Below are 23017 nucleotides of genomic sequence, written 5' to 3'. Positions count from 1 at the left end.
GACATAAGACACCATTGGAAGAAGCCAATCCACTACAGCAATAGCTACTCCTTGAGTATGACAGCCATCAGACCGACCAGACCAATAAAAGGTGCATTTACCTACAGATACTGTATCTGCCCGAGGGCTTTCCCCAATCCCCTTCATGATGCAAGCAGCCTTCCTATGGGCGGCCGCAGCAGAGCTACTCCTGCGGAGAGCAAAAAGGAATCCTTTCTGTAGTCTCGGTGCTGTGTGAAGTTTTTTTACAGTGGCCGGAGTGCTAATCCTGCCACCAACCCCCATGATTTCCCTGGAAGCTGGAGGACTGCTTGCAGGGCCAGATGCAGTTTAACGTCATACCCAAGACCGATCTAAATTATGGCAAATAAATATCCAACTGACAATATTTAAATGTTGAATAGAAGTGCACCATATGAGAGTGCATAACATACACCACAGGATAGAGGCTACAGCGAGTATAATTCATACATTATGTGCGTCTAGAAAAATAGGAGAATTCCCAGGAAAAGGCCTACTGATGTAGTTCTGTATAATGTTTAGTGAGACTACATATGGAGTACTGTGCTGAGTTGTGGTTGCCAAACTACAAAAAAAGACTGAACATCTGTACAGAGAAGAAAGACTATGTGCATCCCAGGACTAATGGCAGGGCACAGGGAATATAACCTTCTTTAGCAGAGAAGGCTGCATGGAGACCTACTTCAGATCTTGGATTCAGAAGAATTATTTCAATTAATTAAACAAAAATGATGTATTTAATGACACCACTGAAAATAAAGAGGAAGTGTATTTAAGATAGAAGCCAGGGTGCACTTCTTCACACAGAGTTGGCAAAATCCGGAAGTACCAAGTCATGTTGCTGAAGTGGAAACATTAACAATTTTTAAAACGGTTATTTATTAGCTAATCAAAAAAGCTTGGTGGAATAAATGGTTTTCTTTCATTTGTCAGAGGTTTTGTGTCTTCATGTTTAGGCATTTTTGGGAGAGTTTTTTACACAGATAATACAAAAAGAGATGTATTTTCTTTTGTTACAAAATGATTAGCATCTGCCTAAAAGACACTAAGGGTATAACCCAGGATTAGTGTAACAGATATAATAACCAGGCAAAATTTTAACTGGATTGGAAAAATTCATCGTATTCGGTTTATATAGGTTTCATTTTTTTTCATTTGCAGTCATCAGCCTGAGAGTGTAATTCAGTTGATCTCCATTCCAAGGAGTTCTGGGCTTGGGATCATGATCAGTGGAGGTTCAAATAAGCCTGATGGGCCAGCAGTATTTATACAAGAAATCTTACCTGGTGGTGACTGCCATAAGGTGAGAGCTGCAAAAGTTTGTTCTCTGGTTTTAGAGTTATAATATAATGACTGTGTAGAGTTATAGTCGTCTCTGTTCCCACCTTTGCAGAAATGTGGTGTCGCATAGAGGTGTCCCTTCTTTATTGGTGTTGGGATGCTTATCTATTTTACTTTCTTAAGAGTGCTGAAAAACATCTTAGTGTGACAAATGTTTAATTATAGAAGTTTCCCAATGCAAACCATGATTCATTTCACTCCATGTCCCTTAATTAAAGGCATACTCTTACCAAAAATGATAACTTTTATATCTGATATTTACTCAGAGTTGTTTGCAGTATTGTTTGAAAAAATCTGTAGTCTCATGTTTTTGTGGAAAATGAAGATAACAAAGTGCAAAAAGTTAATGCCTACTAAAGATGTCTTCATTTGTTGATTGTGTTTTTTTTTTCTTTGTACAGGATGGCAGACTCAGACCAGGAGATCAGTTAATTGCAATTAATAAGGAATCTTTAATAGGGGTCACAAGTGAGGAGGCAAAAAGTATGCTAAGCAAGGTCAAGTTCAGGTACTTACTCATTGTTTTTATTTATTCTTTAATTCTTGATTTCAGTCAATGCCAAGAGGATGTCACTGTACTTGAACTGCCTAAAAGTACAATGGGGTGTACAACTGTTTTTCTGTTATAATTTAAAATTCATTGGTTAGATCTTGCTCATGGAGAATGAGACAGCAGGAAGCTCACCATATTTACTGAGTGGGGTTAAAATAGGTTGAAAAGATTAAAATAAAGAAACTTTGAAATAATACAAACAATGGCAGTTACTAAGCAAATCCATGAGACATTTTTGCTGTCCCAGAAGCTTTACTTAAATCAGTCAATCAGTCAATGATTATTTTATAGAGTGCCTGTTACAAAACACCCATCACAAGATGCTTCACAAAACAAAGAGTACAATTTAAAGCAACTTTCTAGCTAAAGATGAAAATAAATAGTACTAAAATGAACATTTTTTTTACACGTTTTGAAATAGCATAAATTCTCAGTTTGGTCAAAAATGTGATGTGACTTAATGACAGCAAGAAATTCTAAACTGATTTATGCTATTGGCTTTGCAATAGTCAACAGAAAAGGTGAAAAATCGCCCTTAATATTCATTAGTTTACCCATTCTTTATGTCTTTCAAGCCGCACCAGTGTCACAAAGTAAGAATTACCCTTGCTTGCTAGTTTGGGGCTTGTAAAACAACCTAAAATGCTAATGTTATGCCATTGGTATTGTTTTTATTGTGCCTAGCTCAATTAACCATGTTTTAGGAAATGCTGACCTGCCATTTTAGCTTGACCAGCAAAATATGTCTGTAACCATGTCAGCTCTATAGGCTGACAGTAATTCTTCTTCTTCTTCTGGCTGCTCCCACTAGGGGTTACCACAGCAGATCATCTTCTTCCATATCTTCTTCTGTCCTCTGCATCTTGTTCTGTTACACCCATCACCTGCATGTTCTCTCTCACCACATCCATAAATCTTCTCTTAATCCTTCCTCTTTTCGTCTTCCCAGGCAGCTCTATCTTTAGCATCCTTCACCCAATATACCCAGCATCTCTCCTCTGCACATGTTCAAACCAACACAATCTCACCTCTCTGACTTTGTCTCCCAACTGTCCAACTTGAGCTGACCCTCTAATGTCCTCATTTCTAATCCAATCCATCCTTGTCACACCCAGTGCAAATCTGAGCATCTTTAACTCTGCCACCTCCAGCTCTGTCTCCTGCTTTCTGGTCAGTGCCACCGTCTTGCTTATTGTAAACTCTTGATGACAGACGTGTAGTCTGAGCAGTATATTATCACAATCTTGATAAATCTGTGTTGCCTAACCAGATTAATTGCCTGACTCGAACAACTAAGAATATCAGAGGGACCTACACATGATTTCAGTGTTGTCTAGCACCACTGATGTTCCTTTTTTCCCAATTGTATTTTAGACTGCTACATATATTTATTTCTGTAACAATGGGCCATTTACCCTTTCTATATTTCTTTGTCTGTCAACTCCAGGGTAGCTTTATAGGTTTATAGGGTGATTACTATCACATACATTCTGTCCCTTGAGATTTATACTTTAATTTAATGCCAAAATATTTCATTGTTATCCTGAGAATCTCAGTATTTCATTTTGTTTTTGAATTATGTTATCTTCATTATCTTGTGTTGCAGGGTGTTATTTGCATATCTGAAGTACTGTATATTGATACAATGCTGTTTACATAAAGTGCTATTTAAAGTGAATATTCTTTGATTAAGTGGTGTCCAAATTACATTTTCAATCTGTTATCTTTAACATTACTGTTTTTTAGACAAGAAGAAACAGTGGAGATAGCATTCCTTCCTGGTAAAAGTCCCTTACCAGTCAGTAACTCTGTGCAAAATGGCATCCAAAGAAATGGCTACAGTGCCAGCAAATTAAAGGTTTATGCACGAACTCCTGAGGTATACTTTGCATTTTATTACTCATCCTTAGGGATGTGCTTTGAAACCTAGCGAAAAGGTATTTTAATAGAAATGTGCACAGATACAAATTAACTCCTAACAACAGAGCATTTGAAGTAATGCACTGGGTCAAATCGGTAAATTTACATTGGTTAGGCAACAACCTTTACAAAAACTGGATTTAAAGGATTAAATGTTTTTGGTCTCCCACTTTGTGGAATTGAAAAAAAGATATCTAAAATGGGGAGAAAACATATTCATCATAATTCATCAGCCTCCAAAATTGAAATCAAGCTGACATTAGTTAGAAAATATAATTCCAAATCTCTCCCAATGCCACTGAACCACAGTCCATGGTCTTGGAGCAGGCGAGATCTCAGACAACAGTGACTTCCAAAGAGTTTCTCACCCCCCGCAGAATTATGCATCAGTCCAATGAGGAGTCTCGAATCCCAGCGCTGTTCAGGCCTTTTTAATGAGTTGGCTAACGAAAGTCATCAGGACTTTAAACATTTGCTGTGGTAAAATAGCTTTTGTAGAACCTTGCTCACTATAATTGTGCACAGAATTGTACAACTTGTACTGTATACTGTATGTGTTGCGTTCTACGTATACTTTTTAGTGTTTGTGTCTTTTGTTGGTGTTGGTTTATTGTCAATACCCTGAAAAGACATGTAAGTAAGAGTGATCCTTAAAACTTCAGGAGCAGTGATAGCCAAAGAGCAGGTCACAATCACAGTGCTGCTGGTCAATTGTAATTCTATTTGGTTAAAAAAGATAACAAATTAGCTATTTCACAATTTTTTCAATAGTCTAGTTGTCCATTTACTGCATTTTTTTTTTATATATAACATCATTCAATTTATGGTCCTTAGCTGTCTTTAGTCCTTGTTAAATGCATTGTAAAAGCCTCTGTTGTTTCTTTCACTTTAAAAGCATGCATTATATAATTATGGTGCAGTATATTTGTATCAAGGACAGGCACACCAGATGACTCGGCATAGAAAAAAGTAAAGGTGAAGATTAAACAGGAAACCTGCTCTCTAATGCAGACATTCACACACCCATGTAACAGGCTAGTTTGGAGTCATCCATTACAGTAATATGCATGCATTTTGAGATGTGAGAGAAACCTTAGAGCACTAAAAGAAAACCCCAAATAGACACAGGGAGAACATACAAACTCCACACTGACAGTGACACAGCAGGAGTGTGAGGCAACAGCACATTCCCTTATTTAGTTTGATATCCAAGAAAATGTGCTTTAAAATCAGTGCACAGAACAGGGGGCACATGAGTAACAAATTATTCTAAAAACAGAAAAAAAGACAAATCCTCTGTCTAAAAGTGTTGTTTAATATAGAGGTCCAAAGTATTGGGTAGTGCTCTTATAAGGAGCTATGCTTATTGAATTAGGATACTACACCATCCATGTTTCAGGTGTGGCGTGCAGTGGACATTGAGGCAATGACCCTTAAACCCTAGGGTTAGTGATTTACTTTCAATCTTTAACTCACTGAGTGTCCCTGAGCACATCTGTGCTCCAACTGTAAAAAATACCGTATCTGGAAACAGTTGTAGCATAAAGGAAAAATAAGTTATGTTAAAGAAAAGTTTCAGCCAAATAAGTAACAGTAATTGCTCTAATTTAGGCTTAGAAAATCTGATGTATGCATTCAATTTCTATTTGTAATTGTTAGCTACTGTTGTAATCTTTCACCATTACAAACACCTTTCAAACTAAATGGCACAGACTGTGATCAACCAAATTGCTAACGACATCTTCATTAGGAAATCTGATCAACAACGATGATGATCATAAAGAAAAAAGGTGTCGACAGGAAAGAGAATTGTGTATAAAAAGTAAGGATAAACAGGCAAATTTTTCCACAAAAGATCTGGCTATCCTTTTTTTGTCACCACTTTTTCTTCAAAATTATCACAACGATAAGTACAAGAGTGATTCCCATCATTCACATGTAAGGTAGGAACAAATCATATGTCACTTTCACATGTTTATACGCATATACTATACTTGATTCCTAATGGGCCAATTTAGAGGCATGATTAGCATAACACATTCAAATCCAGATGTTTAAATAACAGAAAGTACGTAGTGTGAACAGCACCTTGGTGTCTTTTTTTCCCATTTTGTATGTTATTTACTTTTATGTGCTGTTTCCATCCAGTCTAATCCTCTTGTAGTCACGGTCATTGTGTAAAGTGTTACATAAAATAAAGATTCATCAGTTGCCTACAAAGCTAATAAATGAAATACGCTAGTTCTAGGCAACTTAGGTTTGAGTATTTGCAACCTTGGGAGAAAAAATATAAAGTAGATAACTTTTCTTTAAAAAAAAAATACATCTTGCCTGAGGAAGGGGCCTGAGTTGCCTTGAAAGCTTGCTTATTGTAATCTTTTTAGTTAGCCAATAAAAGGTGTAATTTTGCTTGACTTCTCAGTACTGAATTTCCCCTTGGGATTAATAAAGTATCTACTGTATCTATCTATCTATCTATCTATCTATCTATCTATCTATCTATCTATCTATCTATCTATCTATCTATCTATCTATCTATCTATCTATCTATCTATCTACGATTATATAGTGCCTAATCTATCTATCTATCTATCTATCTATCTATCTATCTATCCATCTATCTATCTATCTATCTATCCCAGGTCTAAAGGTTATGAACCTCCAGGATGGATCTGAAAATTATGTCATTGCCACCTAGTTAATCTGACCTGGACACATACAGCAAAAGCAAAATTCTTGTTGACAGTACAGACATTAGTTAAATAGAAATGTCAATAGGCTGTTTATGCTTATTTATGGCAAAGGGGACATTTGAAATCTCTGTTATTTTCTGCTCAGCCTTGCTCAGCATTTCTTACTTAGATGACAGCCACTTACTAATACAGATAAATAGAACATGAAGTATTCATTCAAAGGACAGAGCCACTCATTCAATACAGGTGAAGTTTGAGCAGCCCAGTAGAGGGCTGAGCAGATACATGTTTATATCACTAAAGGACAGAGACAAAAGCATATATGCAAATGTGTTCCTTTGTTTGCCATATCTATAAGAGGCATTCACCATTCTGAAAAAGTATTCACTGGGTCCAAAATTTGAATGGATTGTTGGTACTTTACACTGCAGATTAATTTGACGTTTGCCCCAATGTAATTCAATTAACTTATATTCTTATTTACTTCTCTACCCTGAAATAGAATGGATTAACAAACAGAACAGCATATTATTACCCGTTAAAGAGAGGCACACTGCAAAAAGTGAAATCTAACTAAGTGAAAAGTATTTATATTACAACATTAAATCATGCTTTCCTTATTGTTAAGAATTGCTGACTTATTAAAAATTGTATTTACAATTTGTTTAGCTTACTTAAAGAAAACTTGTCAAGTTAATTTTGCATTTGCAGATATTTTTGCTAAATTAAAGCAAAACAACTCCCAGTTAGAGTTTTTTTTATCTAGTTTATGTATGTGCATTTTATGCAGTCCACAAAGTGGCAAAAGTGGATGAAGGAATTATTGTTGTTAAGAATATGTTCATGTTCATAGTTGTCATGATTGTTTATTAATTTACTTATTTATTGTGTTATTAGTCCATTTCTATTATTTTTAACATCAAATAACACCATTTTCTTTCTTTGTTTACATTATGGGCACAGTCATGTTGTTGTTGTAAGCAACACGTGTTGTTGTGCATCAGTGATGTCACTATAGCAACACTATTTAAGGTGGCAGGATGCATTATAACAGTTTTCCCAAATGCCGGTCTGCAGACCAGTACCAGACCATAGAATATTTTATACTCGATAGAAATCAACCTGTCCCCTGGTCATGTTGGTAAGCCAGCGTGAACATTTTTCAGATAATATTTTGAATGAAAAATTAAGTCATTATGTGTCTAGATGCTCGAAACTTCAAATGGGAACACCCCAACCACCACCACTACTCTCTGTTTGAATTGTACAACATCTGGATACCAACAACTCCAATGGGGAACAATCCACTATACTCTCAGATGAAATGTTAATAAATGTGGGTACTTTAAACACCTAAGGGACCCTCCCCCATGTTCTCCAATCTAATGTTAGTAAATCTGGACAATCTAATCTCGAAGGAGCACCTGAGTCTCAGATCTGAGGTTAGAAAATTAGACGTTCTAAACACCAAGGTGGGCAAAGGCCTCTAATGAAATGTTAATGAAACTGGACACTCTAAACACTAATATCAAAATACCTACCAATGGAATGTTAGTATATTCAGATGCTCAAAACATGAAGGAGGATCTGTGCCTCAGATCTTACTAATGCTAGTAAATCTTAATGCTTGAAACTGCAAGAGGACCAACCCCACCAATGCTCTCTATAAATCTGACTCCACTCTACTAAGAAATTAAAGAATAAAAGAGCATTAGAACGTGTGTATTTCCACTTCAAAAACTAGTTGGACAAATTATGATACAGAATAAATAAGTTTATTATATTTTTATATCCTCCTTGTTCTCCAAAGATAGTTCCAATCTTCTGCTGGTCTACAAGTGAAAAAGGTTAAAAAACTGATGCATCTAATCTTTTGATTCTTCTTTGAACTGCACATTTCATTTTTAGTTATTTAGTCTAGGATTAGGAAAATCAATTACTGCTTTCATCTGGCTTATGTTTTAAAGTTTTTGATAGTTTTGGTGGCCAAGGAGTCAAGTCCTTATTGTTATTGTCCAAAAGAATGCTTCAATGCTGTTTTTTGGGTTTTTTTTTATAAAACTGACACAGGATCAGTCACCTTAAATAGCAGATATAAGCATATAATATGTTAATATTCCTTATCACAAAATCAGTTTAATTACAGAATTTGGTAACACATTTTTAAGTAAATTATTATCACACAGAAGGTTTTATATCTGGCAAATTGGAATGTTAACAGATTGAAAGAAAAATTAAGTAAAATGGTAATTCATATTATATTATATTCAAGAACAGATATAATCCCTTGCTGGAGAGAAAGAAATATGATCTGACCTGCTCAGCTTATTGCTGCAATGGCCCTTACGGTAACAAGAGATGTAAATAACAGACACAGAGATAAAAAAGATTACATTAGTGAAGCAAAATAGTCATAAAAGATATGAGAATAATACTGATTTCAAACCCTACATCTAACAGGATATGTATGTACAATTGTTTCTACTGTATGTGTGCTGTGACTGAAATGATCACTATTCAGGTTTAACTTATTATGACTGAAAATGAAGTAATTAAAAATATATATATATTTTCTTTTGATTCAAATTTTTAAGGGCAAACAGGATGATCCAACACCAGTGCCTTTATCATCTCCTGACGTCTGTCCTGTGGAGCTCACTGCCTCAGGTATAGAATTAATAAGGATTTAGGGTTTTTAGAAACTTGATGCTGAAAGTTTCTATCTATCTATCTATCTATCTATCTATCTATCTATCTATCTATCTATCTATCTATCTATCTATCTATCTATCTATCTATCTGAAAAGGCTCAACAGGGGTGAACTGTGCTACATGAAGATGTGGGCTGATGTTCTAAAAGAAACTTGACCCATTATAATTTATTCATGAAATAAAGCAAACCATTCTGTTTTTCCATGATATATGGTGACAGTGATTGCCAATATTTAATGATCCTTATGAATAGTAGACTATTTGAAACTAAATTATCCAGTTTTGGTTAAGATATAATTAAAACCAAAATTGTTACTTCTTGACATGTGTGATTATTAGAGGAGTAAACCATACTTCTGCAATTTTCTTTAGAGGAATAACATGACATAATTATCCAAAGCGTTATTAAATCTGTTTAATCCAATTCAGGTTCCAAGAGGCTAGCACCTGTTCCTGCATTGTTGGACACAAGGCACTACCCATCCTTGTTGCATCAATCCATCACAAAGAGTTCACAAAAAGTTTCATATTTATGAACCGTCAGTCTGTTTTCCAAACCAGCTTTTTTCTGTTATGTAGTCACAGAGCCCTGAATAACCCTCAACAAGATGCCAGTTTAGCACATTCACTCATACCTGACCAATTAAGAGTCACCACTTAACCTTGCATGAAAGTTTTGATATGTGAAAGGGAAAACAGAGTACCTGGAGAATACCATCATGGACATGGTTAAAATATATAAACTCAGCATAGGAATTGGTGGGGAAGGGAATGAAACACTGGAGCACTGAGCCAGTCTGCTAACTAATCTAACAACATGCCAGTCTCTTCCTCTTGCCTCCTTGAGAAATGTCCATCAGCAAGGAGCAGCTGAATTTTTCAGGTGGGCTGGATTGTGTAGTGACTTGTAGACCAATGTCATAATGCCAGGCATGCATGCTATAAACAGAATGAAGAAATCTCCTTTTATCACCTTCAAAATGAATTGTTCCAAAACATTTGTTTTATATCCATACTGACAATATGGTATTGTGTTGTTAATTGATATGAAATTTCCAGTTGAGGCTGGCTTCATTCTGGGATCAGTTTTGTACCTCTTGCATTACTCTATGAATGCTATGGCTCGCCTTTATTCTCTTCATGCAGTGTGATCGTAAGAGTGCTGTGCAAACATGTTACTTAATGTAATAATAAGCATAATGCTGACATTTTTGGAAAACAAAATTACATCTGGCCATATATAATATACGCTATACATGAAGTAAACAAGGTTGCAGCATGGTGCAGAGGTAGCATTAAGGAGACAAGTGATTGTTACACTTACTCATAGAACACAGCAACTATTTGCTCATTCCTTGGAAATTGTGATGAATGCGGTTACGCTTCAAATATATTTTAAAATTCAAAATACATTAGTCTGCTTTCAGTTTATTAACCTGCAGAACCTGGCCTAGACTTGTATTGCTGCAATAGGTGGAATTAAATGAGAGGAGGATGATCTGAATGCGCTTCTAATGAAGCAAACATCAGTGTACCACAGCCCAAAGCAGTCTAACCAGAACTGAAAACTGGGGATGATCCTTGCTTTTAGACATTTTTAGGTTTTGTCAAGATATTTCAAGTTTCTTATCAGTTTGTTTCTGTAGAGGTCCAGCAAGGTATTTTTAAGTTTTGATGATAAATTTTTGTCCTGTGCAACCCTCAGTTTTGAAAATAAATGAATGGGTGTTGCATTTTATACAATGATCATTCTCGTTCTCCCTTCTACATGTCACTGGTAAAAACAATGATTTCGATCAACTTCACGAGTTTCCTGTAAGATAACCTACTCCTCCTCTTTGAAACTTAGCCGATGGTCTGTGTTTTCATTCTATGTTTTTATAGACTAACAAGACAGGGACCTGAGATGAAGACTGGACTCCTTTGTTACTGTGTCTCTCCGGAAAATCCTTGGGTACCGTTGGTTTGACTTTGTGTCGAATGAGCGGTTCCTCATGGAGTCCTGAATGAAGCACATTACCTGCATTGTGAGGGAGCGTTAGTTACGGCACTATGGCCATGTGGTGCATTTCCCTGAGGGTGATCCAGCTCGTAAGATCCTCATTGTTGGGGACCCGAATGGTTGCACCAGGCCAAGGTATCACCCACGTAAACCAGGCTATGGCAGATAGAGGGTCATTTCCAGAGGGTGGGACTGGACGGCGTGTCTGCCTGGGGGGTTGCCAACCGGGATCCCGAGTTGTTTTGTCATGTAGTGGGTGCAGCAACACACTGTACCAGTGCATGCTCCCCAACTTGACTTTACTTGATAGACTAACAGCGTGACAGGGATCCAGAATTCTATTAGTGGATAAAAAACACTAAGTGCTTGAATGCTTTGCTTCGTACTCCTTTACTGTATTTACAACTTTATACATATGTTATAGTGTAAATAATCATGATATTTTCTTATGCTCAACAGGGTCAAACACATCATTGAATACTAAAGCAGCCAAAGGAAGCAAACAAAAGGTCTCTCTGGATCCTCACATACGATTAAAAGCAGACAAGCTTGACTTGGTAAGAATGTCAGCAAGAAAGCCTTTTGAGTTTGTAGTATTTCTTTTTCCAAATAGTGTAATAGTATAAAATGCAGCATTTGAGTAAAACTTAATTGTAGCCTAACTTACAGACTAACAACCACAGAAAAGCAGAACTTTTTTCTGACTCCCGGAGCATCCATTTATATTTATTTTTTAACATTTATATTTTTTAGTTTGGTTAAGTCTGATCCATCTAATTCCATGAGTGACCCAAATCTACCAGTCGATTAATAGGATTGCTTCTTAGAGCACTGAGTGTGGACTGTAGACACAATGCTGCATTGAGCAGGAAAGAAGGTATATTTATAGGTCTGCCCTAAGAATCTGCATTGAGCTATCTAAAATTTCTATTCAACACATTTCCATTCAACATTTTTATTATCATTATTGTTAATAAATGTTTCAGTTAGTTAAATACTTCTTGTTACTCTATATAGTATATTAGTAGTTATTAAGCAAGCTGTATTGTATTCTTGTTTTCTTCCTAACACATTTTAGGATTATTGTTTGCAAATGGTACATTATGAGGAATGGCAATAACGTTTTCAGCCTGACTTCACTGGTAGTAAGGGTGGCTCTTTTTTCCACCTGTGGCACTGGGTAAAGTAATTGCTACCAGAGGACTGTGTAATTTTAGTCCTGCCTGAATCACTCAAATGACAGAATTTTACTGACAAGTCAATTTGCATGGGACAAGTTTAACGGGGTTATTTTTTACTGCCTCCTTATGGAATGTAAAAGCTCACATAATCTTTACTGAGACATGAACATGCAGTCAGTAAAAAGTTACTGACATAAGTGATTTGGTTGGGACTCAATTGCAGAGGTCCTACTGTAGTAATTACTTTACCCCACATTATCATGTAAATCTAGCCATCCATCATCCAACCTGCTATATCCTAACTACAGGGTCCTGGGGATCTACATGAGCCAATCCCAGCCAACACAGGGTGCAAGGCAGGAAACCATAAGCAGGGTGCCAGCCCACCGCAGGTCACACACTCCCACACACTAGGGACAATTTAGGATGGCCAATGCACCTAACCTGCATGTCTTTGGACTGTGGGAGGAAACCCATGCAGACACGGGGAGAACATGCAAGCTCTACGCAGGAAGGACCCAGGAAGCGAACCCGGGTCTCCTAAGTGCGAGGCAGCAGCGCTACCCACTACACCACCATGCCCATGTAAATCTAATTCCCTCTAAATAAGACTTTAGAATATCAGGAAATAAATGCTTCAAAATGCATTTTTACATAAATCCAAGCAATAACACCATGCCCAAAATGCTACATAGGCCTATTGGATTCTATCAATATTTTTTTAGCCATAGGATGTGCTTTTCATGAGCAAAATAAGATGACAGTATTTATTCAATAATTTATCCTACTTAAAACTGTTAAAACTTTGCATTTAATGTTTCAGCTCAATATTAATTACTGTTTGCAGTGTTAGTCATAGAGCTTTGCAGATGATTACACTTCTAAACAGCACAACAATAAAATGTAACATATTTATTTTATTTTCTACAACTATAACAAGAGTAAAAGAGTTTTGTGAGGGAAGTAGCCAGTACTACATATAAAGATTAATTTGAAAGGAACTATAGAATATACACTAGTGATTGAAAACAAACTAAAATGTATGATGTAGATTTTGAAAACAATAAATCTTTTGGTTATCGATGGTTCTCATAGAACAGGGAAGGCTGAATTGTTCAAACATTGATTTTTATTTATTCAGTTCTCAGAAAGCCACAGTGCTTGTAAGTAGAGGACTATAGTGGACCATTTTTTTAATCCCTTCCATTCGTATTTTAAAGGTTTCATTCTGCTTCTGACCACTTAAACACAGAACCAACTTTAGTGTCACCCATTCCTGCCTGTAGTGCCACAAAGTATCGAATCCTGTGCATAAATTCAATAAAGCCTTTGCCAAAGACCATATACTGTAATACAGTATGTTTAGATATCCTTTTAAATAATACCTGCACTCGTTTAGGTCTTGTGTCAGTTGTATGCTTGTTCTGAATGACAGTTTAGTTTGTCCTTTGGCATTAATGGATAATGACTGGCAACTCAGAAGTTAGGTGCTTCATTTTTGCCTGTTATGCAGTCAAATCTTCAATCTCCATCACAGCAAACAAACACCAGCTGATTTATTTACTTATTAATGACTTTGGAAATAAACTGTTATTACTCTGCATTTAGGCCCTCTGGGATTTAATCTTTAAAATTTTACATTGCTTTAATTTATTTTTCACATTGTTTATTTTGTCATGATGTATTTTTTAGACTGATCTTATGGCAGCTCCATTTTCAACAGATTTTTTTTTTATAGATGTCAGCTTTTAATGCTGATTGTTCCATGGCCATAGCCATATTGTTTAAAATGCTGATATACGTTATGTGCCACATGACCTCCAGTACCATGACATGTGACACATAACGTTGTCACAAGGAATATAAAACATGGCAGTATGGTGAAATGGCCACCCAAGCTTTCGATTCAAAACAATATAATATGTACAGTTAGTGATAGTGAGGACATAAGATTCTGAGTTAGTCTTATGACTTTTTCAGTGTTTATTTTGGCTTACTTCTGCATTTAGGGCAGAGTGGTGACTCTGAGGCTAGGGATCTGTGCCAGCAATCGGAAAGTTGCCGGTTTGAATCCTGAAAACACCAGAAATGACTCTACTCCATTGGGCCCTTGAGCAAGGCCCTTAATCTGCATCCAGCCCTGCAAGAAGGTCCTCCAACGTACAGGGAAAACTTGGGGGCAGGATTGGCACTCCAGCCACTGTAAAAACCTCACACTGTTCCATTGTGGTGCTGAGGTGTCACCCGTAGCATGGCTGCACACAGGGTCCCAATCCGGGTGGTTTGTTGTGTTCTGGGTGTGGCAAACACGCCGTATCAGCGCATGCACCCAACTTCTCTCTTTCTTTCTGCTTTTGGTGATTCATATCTTATCACTTCTTCTTTTGATGACTGCCTGTTCCCAGAATGCAATTTCTGGTTTCCCCCTTTGTAAGTCTCATCTCCCTCCTTTCTCTCTATTTTGCCTTTCCTTTCTTGCGTTGTAGATAGCTCTAACTGCCATCTATATGATTTTCCTTTTATTGTTTTAATGGGCTTTAAATTGCAAAGGATCTTATAACTACCTCACACCAACACAAAGTTTTACACTACAGTAATACCTCGGTTAATGAATCCTATGAGAACAAAGCTCCTTCATAACAATGTCTGCATAAAGCATGCTAAGGCATGTATGCAAATTCAGGTACCAGAGTGGCAGTATTGTGCAGCTTCCTTACACAGAACAGTCACTCTTTGTCATTGATATTGTGCGTACTGTAAAACTGTGTTTCTCAACCACTCAGTTGTTCACGGGCTTCCATTGGTGGGTCTCGAATTGCTATTATTTATAATGGTAATGGGTCGTATTGACTTGCGCTACTTCAAGGATCATGCTTGACCACCACTCTGATGTTCATGTTCAATTCACCAAGGAGGATCAACTCACTGCTCTAATGATCACGCACGATTCACCAAGGGGGAAAAATCTCATCCATCCTCTGCTGGGTCACAAAGACACTAACAGAGATAAAAGTGGGTCGCAACACCAGAAAAGTTGATAAACACTTCTGTACAACACAAAGTTATTATACATGAGTGCTTAGTTAATTCATAAGTACTGCCGCTATGTATTTTTTATAAACTAACAAATATAATTTACCCAGTATGTTACAAAACTATAAGGCAGCATTTTTATAAACCAAAATGAAGATTATAAAGTGGGTAAGCACTTGAGAAACGAAATGCCATTTAACAGAATCATTTGAGTTAGCACTCGATCATGAAAGCAGCTACTTCAGAGCCTGAAAGAGAAGGCATGGATAGCGTGCACTTACCTTCCAGCACTTCAGAGAGGCTTCTCCACTATTAAAGTCATTTTGTCTCTGTGCGTGGCCACCAGTGAGTCTTCTTAATAATCCTGACTTGGATTATTCCACAGAGTTGATGAAAGTGAGACAGATAGTGAACCGAGCAGAGGTGTAAGTTACAGCCAGTGGCATGAAATGTCTAGGTAGTAAACGAAGCAGATCAGAGTGTGGGGAGCCATATGAAAAAGCCATGCCAAATTGGGGTGCAAGCAGCAGCGTTGTAGGGTGGGCAAGAAAAGAGACAACAGCAGTGTTATAGGACAGCCAAGGAATTAGATGGTAGACAGCATGAGCCCCACGACACCCTTCCAAGCCAAAACGATCCCCACAAGGTCATTATGATATGTATCCATATTCAACATGTGCTAAATCTGTAAAATCCTGGAGTGCATCTACTTTATTAACTGATTTATTACTGAAGTTTGTAGCCATCCAATGAGACATTAGAATATCTGGCTGCTTGTGTGCAATGTTGGCCCATACTGTGCAAATCAGCAACACCTAGCTTTAAAAACGATTCAGAATTAGGCAACGAGTGAAAAAACTACATTTTTAAAGACTTGTGTTATTTTGGTTTCACATTGTATTATTTAGCAAACCGCTCCTGGTCTTGAGGCATTAGTTTGATTATTCTAGTTTAAGATTTTCATTGCTGCCCAGTTCTTAATCAGAAACCAATTATTGTTGCTATTAAAACATGACAAGCGCACCAGCAATATCCAGACGACTTGATGTAATTTGTACTTCTGTGTGTTCTTTATTAATTCTCTGGTTCAGTAGGGTATTCGGGCTAAAATTAAACAGAAAAACGCAATCAACAACAGCATATTCAAAAATATTTGAATGTTTTCTGAAAAGGAAAATCTGCAATGTTTGAAATGTTAAACATAGACAAGTGGAAATACTAACATTAATCATAGACTTTTAATTTAAAAAATGGATAATAAGTCTGCAGTCACTGTGGCCCACCTGGATATGATCTTGACAGATCAGTTTTGGAGAATAAGTCCAGCCTATATTGCAGTGGTACATAAGAAAGTTTCCAATTACTGTTTTAAATGGCATTTTTATTTTGGAGATTTTTACTTTGGGCGTTTTGTGGGTTTAAAGTTTATTGATTCTACCTCATGCTTCCAAGGACCTGGGTTTGGTTCCCAGGGCTGGCTAAGTGAAGCCTGCATGCTTTCGCTGTGTGTCTGTGTCTTCTTTTTTTCCACGTGGTACAGTTTTCTTCCAGAAATCCTAAAGATGTACAGTACTATACATTAGGTTATTGGCATCCATTGTGAGTGGGCATAAGATTGCCTTGGTGTCCCATAAAGGTCTATTCCTGCCTTGTACTTAATAAAACATATTCAAGCAATGGATGGAAGGATGGTTTAATTTTTAGTGGCCAGCTGTGTGTATTGCTGCCACCTTGTGGATATATAAATAGCTAAATTGGTAAAGTAATACTGTAAATTTTATAATGTTCTCTACTGTCTGGGACAATTTCTTGGAGATTATATTGACTTTAGTTTGTAGACTACAAAGTAAACGGCTAGTGGGACAATTAACCTACCTCCCTCAGTTTACTTTGAACATTTCTCCAAGGACTGAGAGGACCCAATTAGTTTATTTAGTTAATTTAGTTTCCATTTTTGTTTTCCTTTACTTTGTTTCTGCCATTCTTTAAGCATGTATAGCATACGATTTACCATGTTTTATCTTGGCTGTGTTTTTTATTAATTCTTTGTCACTGATAATCTCAACACTGCTTTGTGTTTCATAATCTGTCCAGTTAATCAACTCTGAATGTTGCTGTATAAAAATCCAGTGAGTGCATTCGAGTGAATTAAGATGCAACAGATGCCATTCTTGTAGATCGGTTTAACTCAGGACCTACATACTACTCACACAAAGCCAGGGGTTAAGACCAGAATTGGTCGTCTGAGCCATGATGTGAAAGTCAGATGTGAAAGTGCCAGAAGATGTGAACATACAGGATTTCTGTTATTCTAGGCGCTGAGTTACCTTGGTTTTGATGTCACAGAAGAGAAAAAGAAGAAACTGAGACATAGTCTGGTAACTGATCCACAAGGAACAATAGCGTTTGGTGGTAAGGGACATTTAAAGATACATTCATATTTTGCTTTTAACTATCCAATATTTGTACATATGTGCTGTTCTCATAGTTGTGAAATGGGAGTTTAATGTATGAGAGTAAATGGAATTTAATATAATAATGAAAATCTACAATTTACTGGTAAACTGTGTTAGCTTAGTTTCCTGCTTTGCAACCAATGCTACCAGAATAGGCTAAGAGAAATTAAACAGGTTTGAGAATGTTATGTCATGCTATGTTATGATATTAAATATCTACAGTGGACTGGAACCCTCTGAGGGGCTGATTTCTACCTTGTGCTCGAAGCTAAGAGAATAGGCTTAGCCCTGCCATAATGCTGAATTGAATTAATCTGTCTGTTGAGAATGTCATTTTATATATAATGTGGAAAAGCTGCTGACCTCTTCAGGAAGATACCCAGCTTGTCACTGTCAATATCTCCTTGCCCGAGTCTGTTTTTTAGTTGCTCAGAGGACATGTTTGTGATTCTGTAAACAAAAAGTTGCTTTGCTTCTGTTAAGTTGGATTGACACTCTTACTCTTTATGTTTTTATTATATTATGATTTGGTGATATTTCCAATCAATTTAATCCTTTTCTGAACAGATATGTAATGCACCATCATTTAGACCATTTCTTGGTACCATTTCAAGCTAAACTCCAGGCAATCCTTGCTGTCTTGGGGTGCCATAAACTTTAAAGGGTTCGTTCCACAGTATACACAGACCAGGCTTAGAAGTGCATAATAGAAGAAACACACACTGTTGTATCCTCACTTAATCCAAGTACCATACATCCACCTTGACTCATCTTTTCTCTTTTTCCTTTCTTGGCCATTTACTAGGGGAACTACAGCTTGCACTGATCAGATTCCTTACTTTGGTCTGCGAACCTTTTCTTTTCAGTATTATTAATAAAATCCACCCTTTTTGGTTCAAGGTATGCCCCTCCAGGTGGTGTACCCCATGGAAGAGGTTGAGTTATTTTGAGTTACAATTACAGTGGGAGGACTGCTGTGCTACAGTTCAAGTTGCTGTAGGCTGCTGTTAATGTGCATGTGATTGAGACAGAGGACACTTCTGTGAAGTAACACCTTTGAGTCCAACTCAGATTTTTGAATGTCCTAGAAAATCAAACAACACTGTAGTGATGTTTAGGTTAGGTAGATGTGTATCATTCTAGAGAGATATTTATTTGCAGTATGAAAGTAAAAAAGATAAGACATTGTTAAACACATAAAATGAGACAACATATGACAACCATTGCTAGAATCAGTACACACAGCCATAAGATTTCTGCAAGTAAGAATAATGAACTCAGACAGTGCACTATAGAAATTAAGAAGTCAGCAGGATCCTTACAACTACCAGAATTCAAAATGCTTACCAGTTCAGTCAGTCATTGTCCAACCCGTTGTATCCTAACACGGGGTCACGGGGGTCTGCTGGAGCCAATCCCAGCCAACACAGGGCACAAGGCAGGGACAAACCACGGGCAGGGCGCCAGCCCACCGCAGTACCAGTTCAGTAACAGTCTAAAATAAGCATCTAATTGACAGATTCACCTCTGTGATCCTCCAGGTCCAAGATGGACACACTGCTACCAACATTAATTTTGGAATGAGTGTGTAAATACAGCACCTGGAAACATGTACAGTATATTGCTCTTATGAACATGGGGGATATTATGGGATGCTAGGACATACATTATTTTAAAACTATCATTAACTATGATTTATTTGCTTGTTCTCTGAACAGATTTTGAAGATGCTGTGCGAGATGTTCTTCATGATAGAGTAGAAGAAGCGGGTCTGGCCAGCACTCCTTTTTCGTTTTCATATCATGAAGCTGCCAATTTAATGGATACATCTGCATTTCATTCTCCCGTAAGTATTGCTGTGAATTTTACCACCAACCTCAGTTAGACCAAATATTCATTTACCAGCACATCATTGAAGAACTGTCACTGTAATGCTATTAAGAAAACTGGATGGAGGAGGAATGCATTTGTATTAAAAAAAGCCAGACAGACAAATAAAAGTAACTTGTGGCTCTTACTCCTTCTCACAAGCCTCAAGAGTGGGAATCTGAGTTGTGAAGAAGATAACATTTTCCACATTTTCAGCCAACTATATGGTGCATATATACTACACTAGTAATTCTATACATTTTGAGATACCTCAATTCACTGAAAGCGTGCCTAAATCAATAGCATCTTCTTCCACTAAAACATGCACAATTTGGAATGAGAATGCAGTATCATACATCAGCATGCCAGCACAATGTTTTGGAAACAAACTTTAACATTAATTTTACTAAAAGCTTAGGAACATACTGTATATGTTGTAGATGCCATCTTGGATGAACAGGTATCTCATCAGAGGTGATAGGCCATAAGAAATGAACTGCATAAGAGGAGGTGCAACCCGGCCTGGGATGGCCTTAATTTTCTATCCTGGTTGGGGATATCATATAATGGACATACTGGGAGAGAGTGGTTATCAAGTTCAGTTTATGCCTCAGGGTGAAAGGTGGCAGTGCTACTCTGATATGGCCCCAGTTTGGACTCCTGTGGGGTTCCATGGGACCTGTAGTTGGGATGGGCAGCACTGTTGGTATCCCTGGTACTGTCAAAGGCACTGCTGGGAGAAGTTCTCTCTAATTTGGGGAACTTTCACATGACCTTGAAGTATTTCTGCCATTTTATGTCATGACATTGGAAGTCCAACATAAATGGAGCTATCTTGTCACGCTTTGGTGAGTCAGAGCCAGTAGGAAGAGGATGACACTAACTGTGAAGGTAGAAGGAGACAGAAAGGTATTTATTAGATTATATTATGAGGACTGTCCAGTTATTGTTATAACATAAAAATAACTTTGTTTCATGAAACTTGGTCTGGTGTTTGTGGCTAACTGGCGCCCACTAGAGGCCACAATGTTTATATTTTCAAAGCAGGCCTAATCATCAACGATAATGAATAAACCACCATAAAAATGCTGAAAAAGGTAAAAGTCAAATCACTGTGAACGGCATACTGACAAAAGCGCACAGGGCAGTCGGGTGTCAACAAAAGAGTGCGGTGACATCCATGTGCAGGAAAAAATGTGCATGGTGATAAATGGGTGCAGCTAATGGGCTTCTCTTTTTATCTGGGATAGATGCTATTGAGAAAGTATAGTAATATCATTCAGTGGACACTTATAAAAACAGCACATGTCTTGCATATTAAAAATGTCATTAGCTTTAAGTTTTGAAGTTAATATCTTAAATGTAATATCTTTGTGTATGGACTTGTTTGTGGTCTGTCAATCTGTCAATCTATCATTGCTATTCCAATGAAGGAAAATGTGGAAAGGTACTTTCGAACTGTTCATAAAAACTACAAAACTGACTTCCTTCCAAAAAGCGATCTGAGAAAGAGAAAGGAGAGGGAACTAAAATCGCAGTTAATCGGACAGCTGTCATTTTTCACTTGGCTGAATTCAAAAGCTCCTTGACTGCATTATTCGGCTCTACTTATTTATGCGAGTCAGCCTTTTCCCACATGACGATTATTAAATCCAAATACTGTAGTGACTATAAATGTATTGAATTGTTACTGTGCCATAAAGGTTATTCAGTTATGCAAGGTACGACAACATACATTTTATGTATAAAGTATACTCAGTATGTATACAGTATGTATATATAGCCTGGTTCCTGTCTTACATATATTCCTCCCAGTCTTGGAGAAAACACGTTTAGAAAATGGATGTGTGCATGTTTAATCCTACTCATTACAGTTTGCAACATAAAACGGTACTTTATAAAATAGTCAATGGGGAAACAACAGTGTAGATAATTTATGCTTAGTCTTTAAGATGTGGTCATGTCTGCTGTGTGTGTCACCTCATCATAAAATACTGAATAAATGGTAAAATAGAGGTAAAACATCATAGGATCCCTATGTATGCTTTTAACTGTTTAAGTAAAAAACAAGTTGGAAAAAATATCATCTCTATGTCTTAGGTTATGAGAGGAATGTGTAGCTGCTTCATTAACAAAGAAAAACCTAGGCATTCAGTAAGAAAAACAAAAGTGATCAGTTATAGTGAGTGTTTAAACACTATGCCTATCAATTGATAATCTTTATTTAGTCTGTTTCCAGAGCCACCCCTGAGTGCATAGACTATAAGTTACTATAAATACTTTAAAGTATGTGGCAGAAATTACCCAAACTCCATTCTGAGTTTAAAGGCAGGGAGGGCTCTTACAGATTAAAGATATATTTTAATAATGCAAGCTACAGTGAGCCATGACTCCTTAAGTCAAATGAAACAACATTTATTTATATAGCACATTTTCATACAGTACGTGTAGCTCAAAGTGCTTTCTAGGAAGTTAAAGAAAAAATTAAAATTACAAAGAAAAATAAATAATTGTAAATAAACAAAACACAAAATAAATAAAATAGTAAAAAATAAATAGAAAGTTACACAATATAGGTAAACAAATAAGTACAAGAAACTGTAAAGTTCCTAGACATTAATTAAATTGCTATTAACTAATCTCATTTTTTTTTATTCTCTAGTTCTAATAACAGTAAGTCCAATGCTGTGGTGAGACGGCTAAGGAGAAGAGAAAAATAAAAATGTCATTTTTGAACAAGCTCATGGCTGGTGTTTTCTTTTTCTCTTTGCAGACATTTGAATCAGTCAGCTCTTACAACACGGAGGACCTCAGACAGTTTCAGTCGGAAGTCACACAGCTACAGCATCAGATCAGAAAGCTGAAGGTGCGTAACCTTATGAAATGCATTTTGAATTGTTAATCAAAAAAAACATTATTTTATATAGTGCTTATTTTTGAGCACATGATTGCTCAAAATTGCTATACAAAACAAACAAGAACTCACACTTACAAATTAACAAAATAAAATATAAGATTGTTCAATAGAGGATACATTTCAGGGAAAAAAGTAGAACATGTATTAGCTGTGAGTATTGACAATATGAGAAGACTGTAGCTTTGTTTCTTTGAGGCTTCCAAAATTGTACAGCTGCTGAAATGGAGAAGGTTCATATTTTGAGTAGGATGTGTAACACAAGAAATGCAACAGTTCAGGTATCTTTGTCTTAAAACTGTTAGTGAAATTCAAAGGAAAA

The 23017-nt window shown here is 36.8% G+C and overlaps 1 protein-coding gene across 2 annotated transcripts in view; it reads left to right on the top strand.

The window, feature by feature from the left end:
• Positions 1-23017, top strand: part of si:dkeyp-72e1.9 (syntaxin-binding protein 4) — a 162747-nt gene that overhangs the window by 93748 nt on the left and 45982 nt on the right. For both annotated transcript variants that reach the window (XM_039775611.1, XM_039775612.1), the window contains exons 8-15: positions 1183-1324; positions 1764-1870; positions 3662-3794; positions 9123-9195; positions 11702-11799; positions 17772-17868; positions 19631-19758; positions 22555-22647. In XM_039775611.1, the coding sequence (XP_039631545.1) occupies positions 1183-1324; positions 1764-1870; positions 3662-3794; positions 9123-9195; positions 11702-11799; positions 17772-17868; positions 19631-19758; positions 22555-22647 (871 nt within the window). The remainder of the gene's footprint in view (positions 1-1182; positions 1325-1763; positions 1871-3661; positions 3795-9122; positions 9196-11701; positions 11800-17771; positions 17869-19630; positions 19759-22554; positions 22648-23017) is intronic.

Source organism: Polypterus senegalus, chromosome 13 (assembly GCF_016835505.1).
Source record: "Polypterus senegalus isolate Bchr_013 chromosome 13, ASM1683550v1, whole genome shotgun sequence".
NCBI lineage: Eukaryota > Metazoa > Chordata > Cladistia > Polypteriformes > Polypteridae > Polypterus > Polypterus senegalus.
Note: the sequence above shows the minus strand (reverse complement) of the source record. Positions and strands in the feature narration are given on the sequence as shown.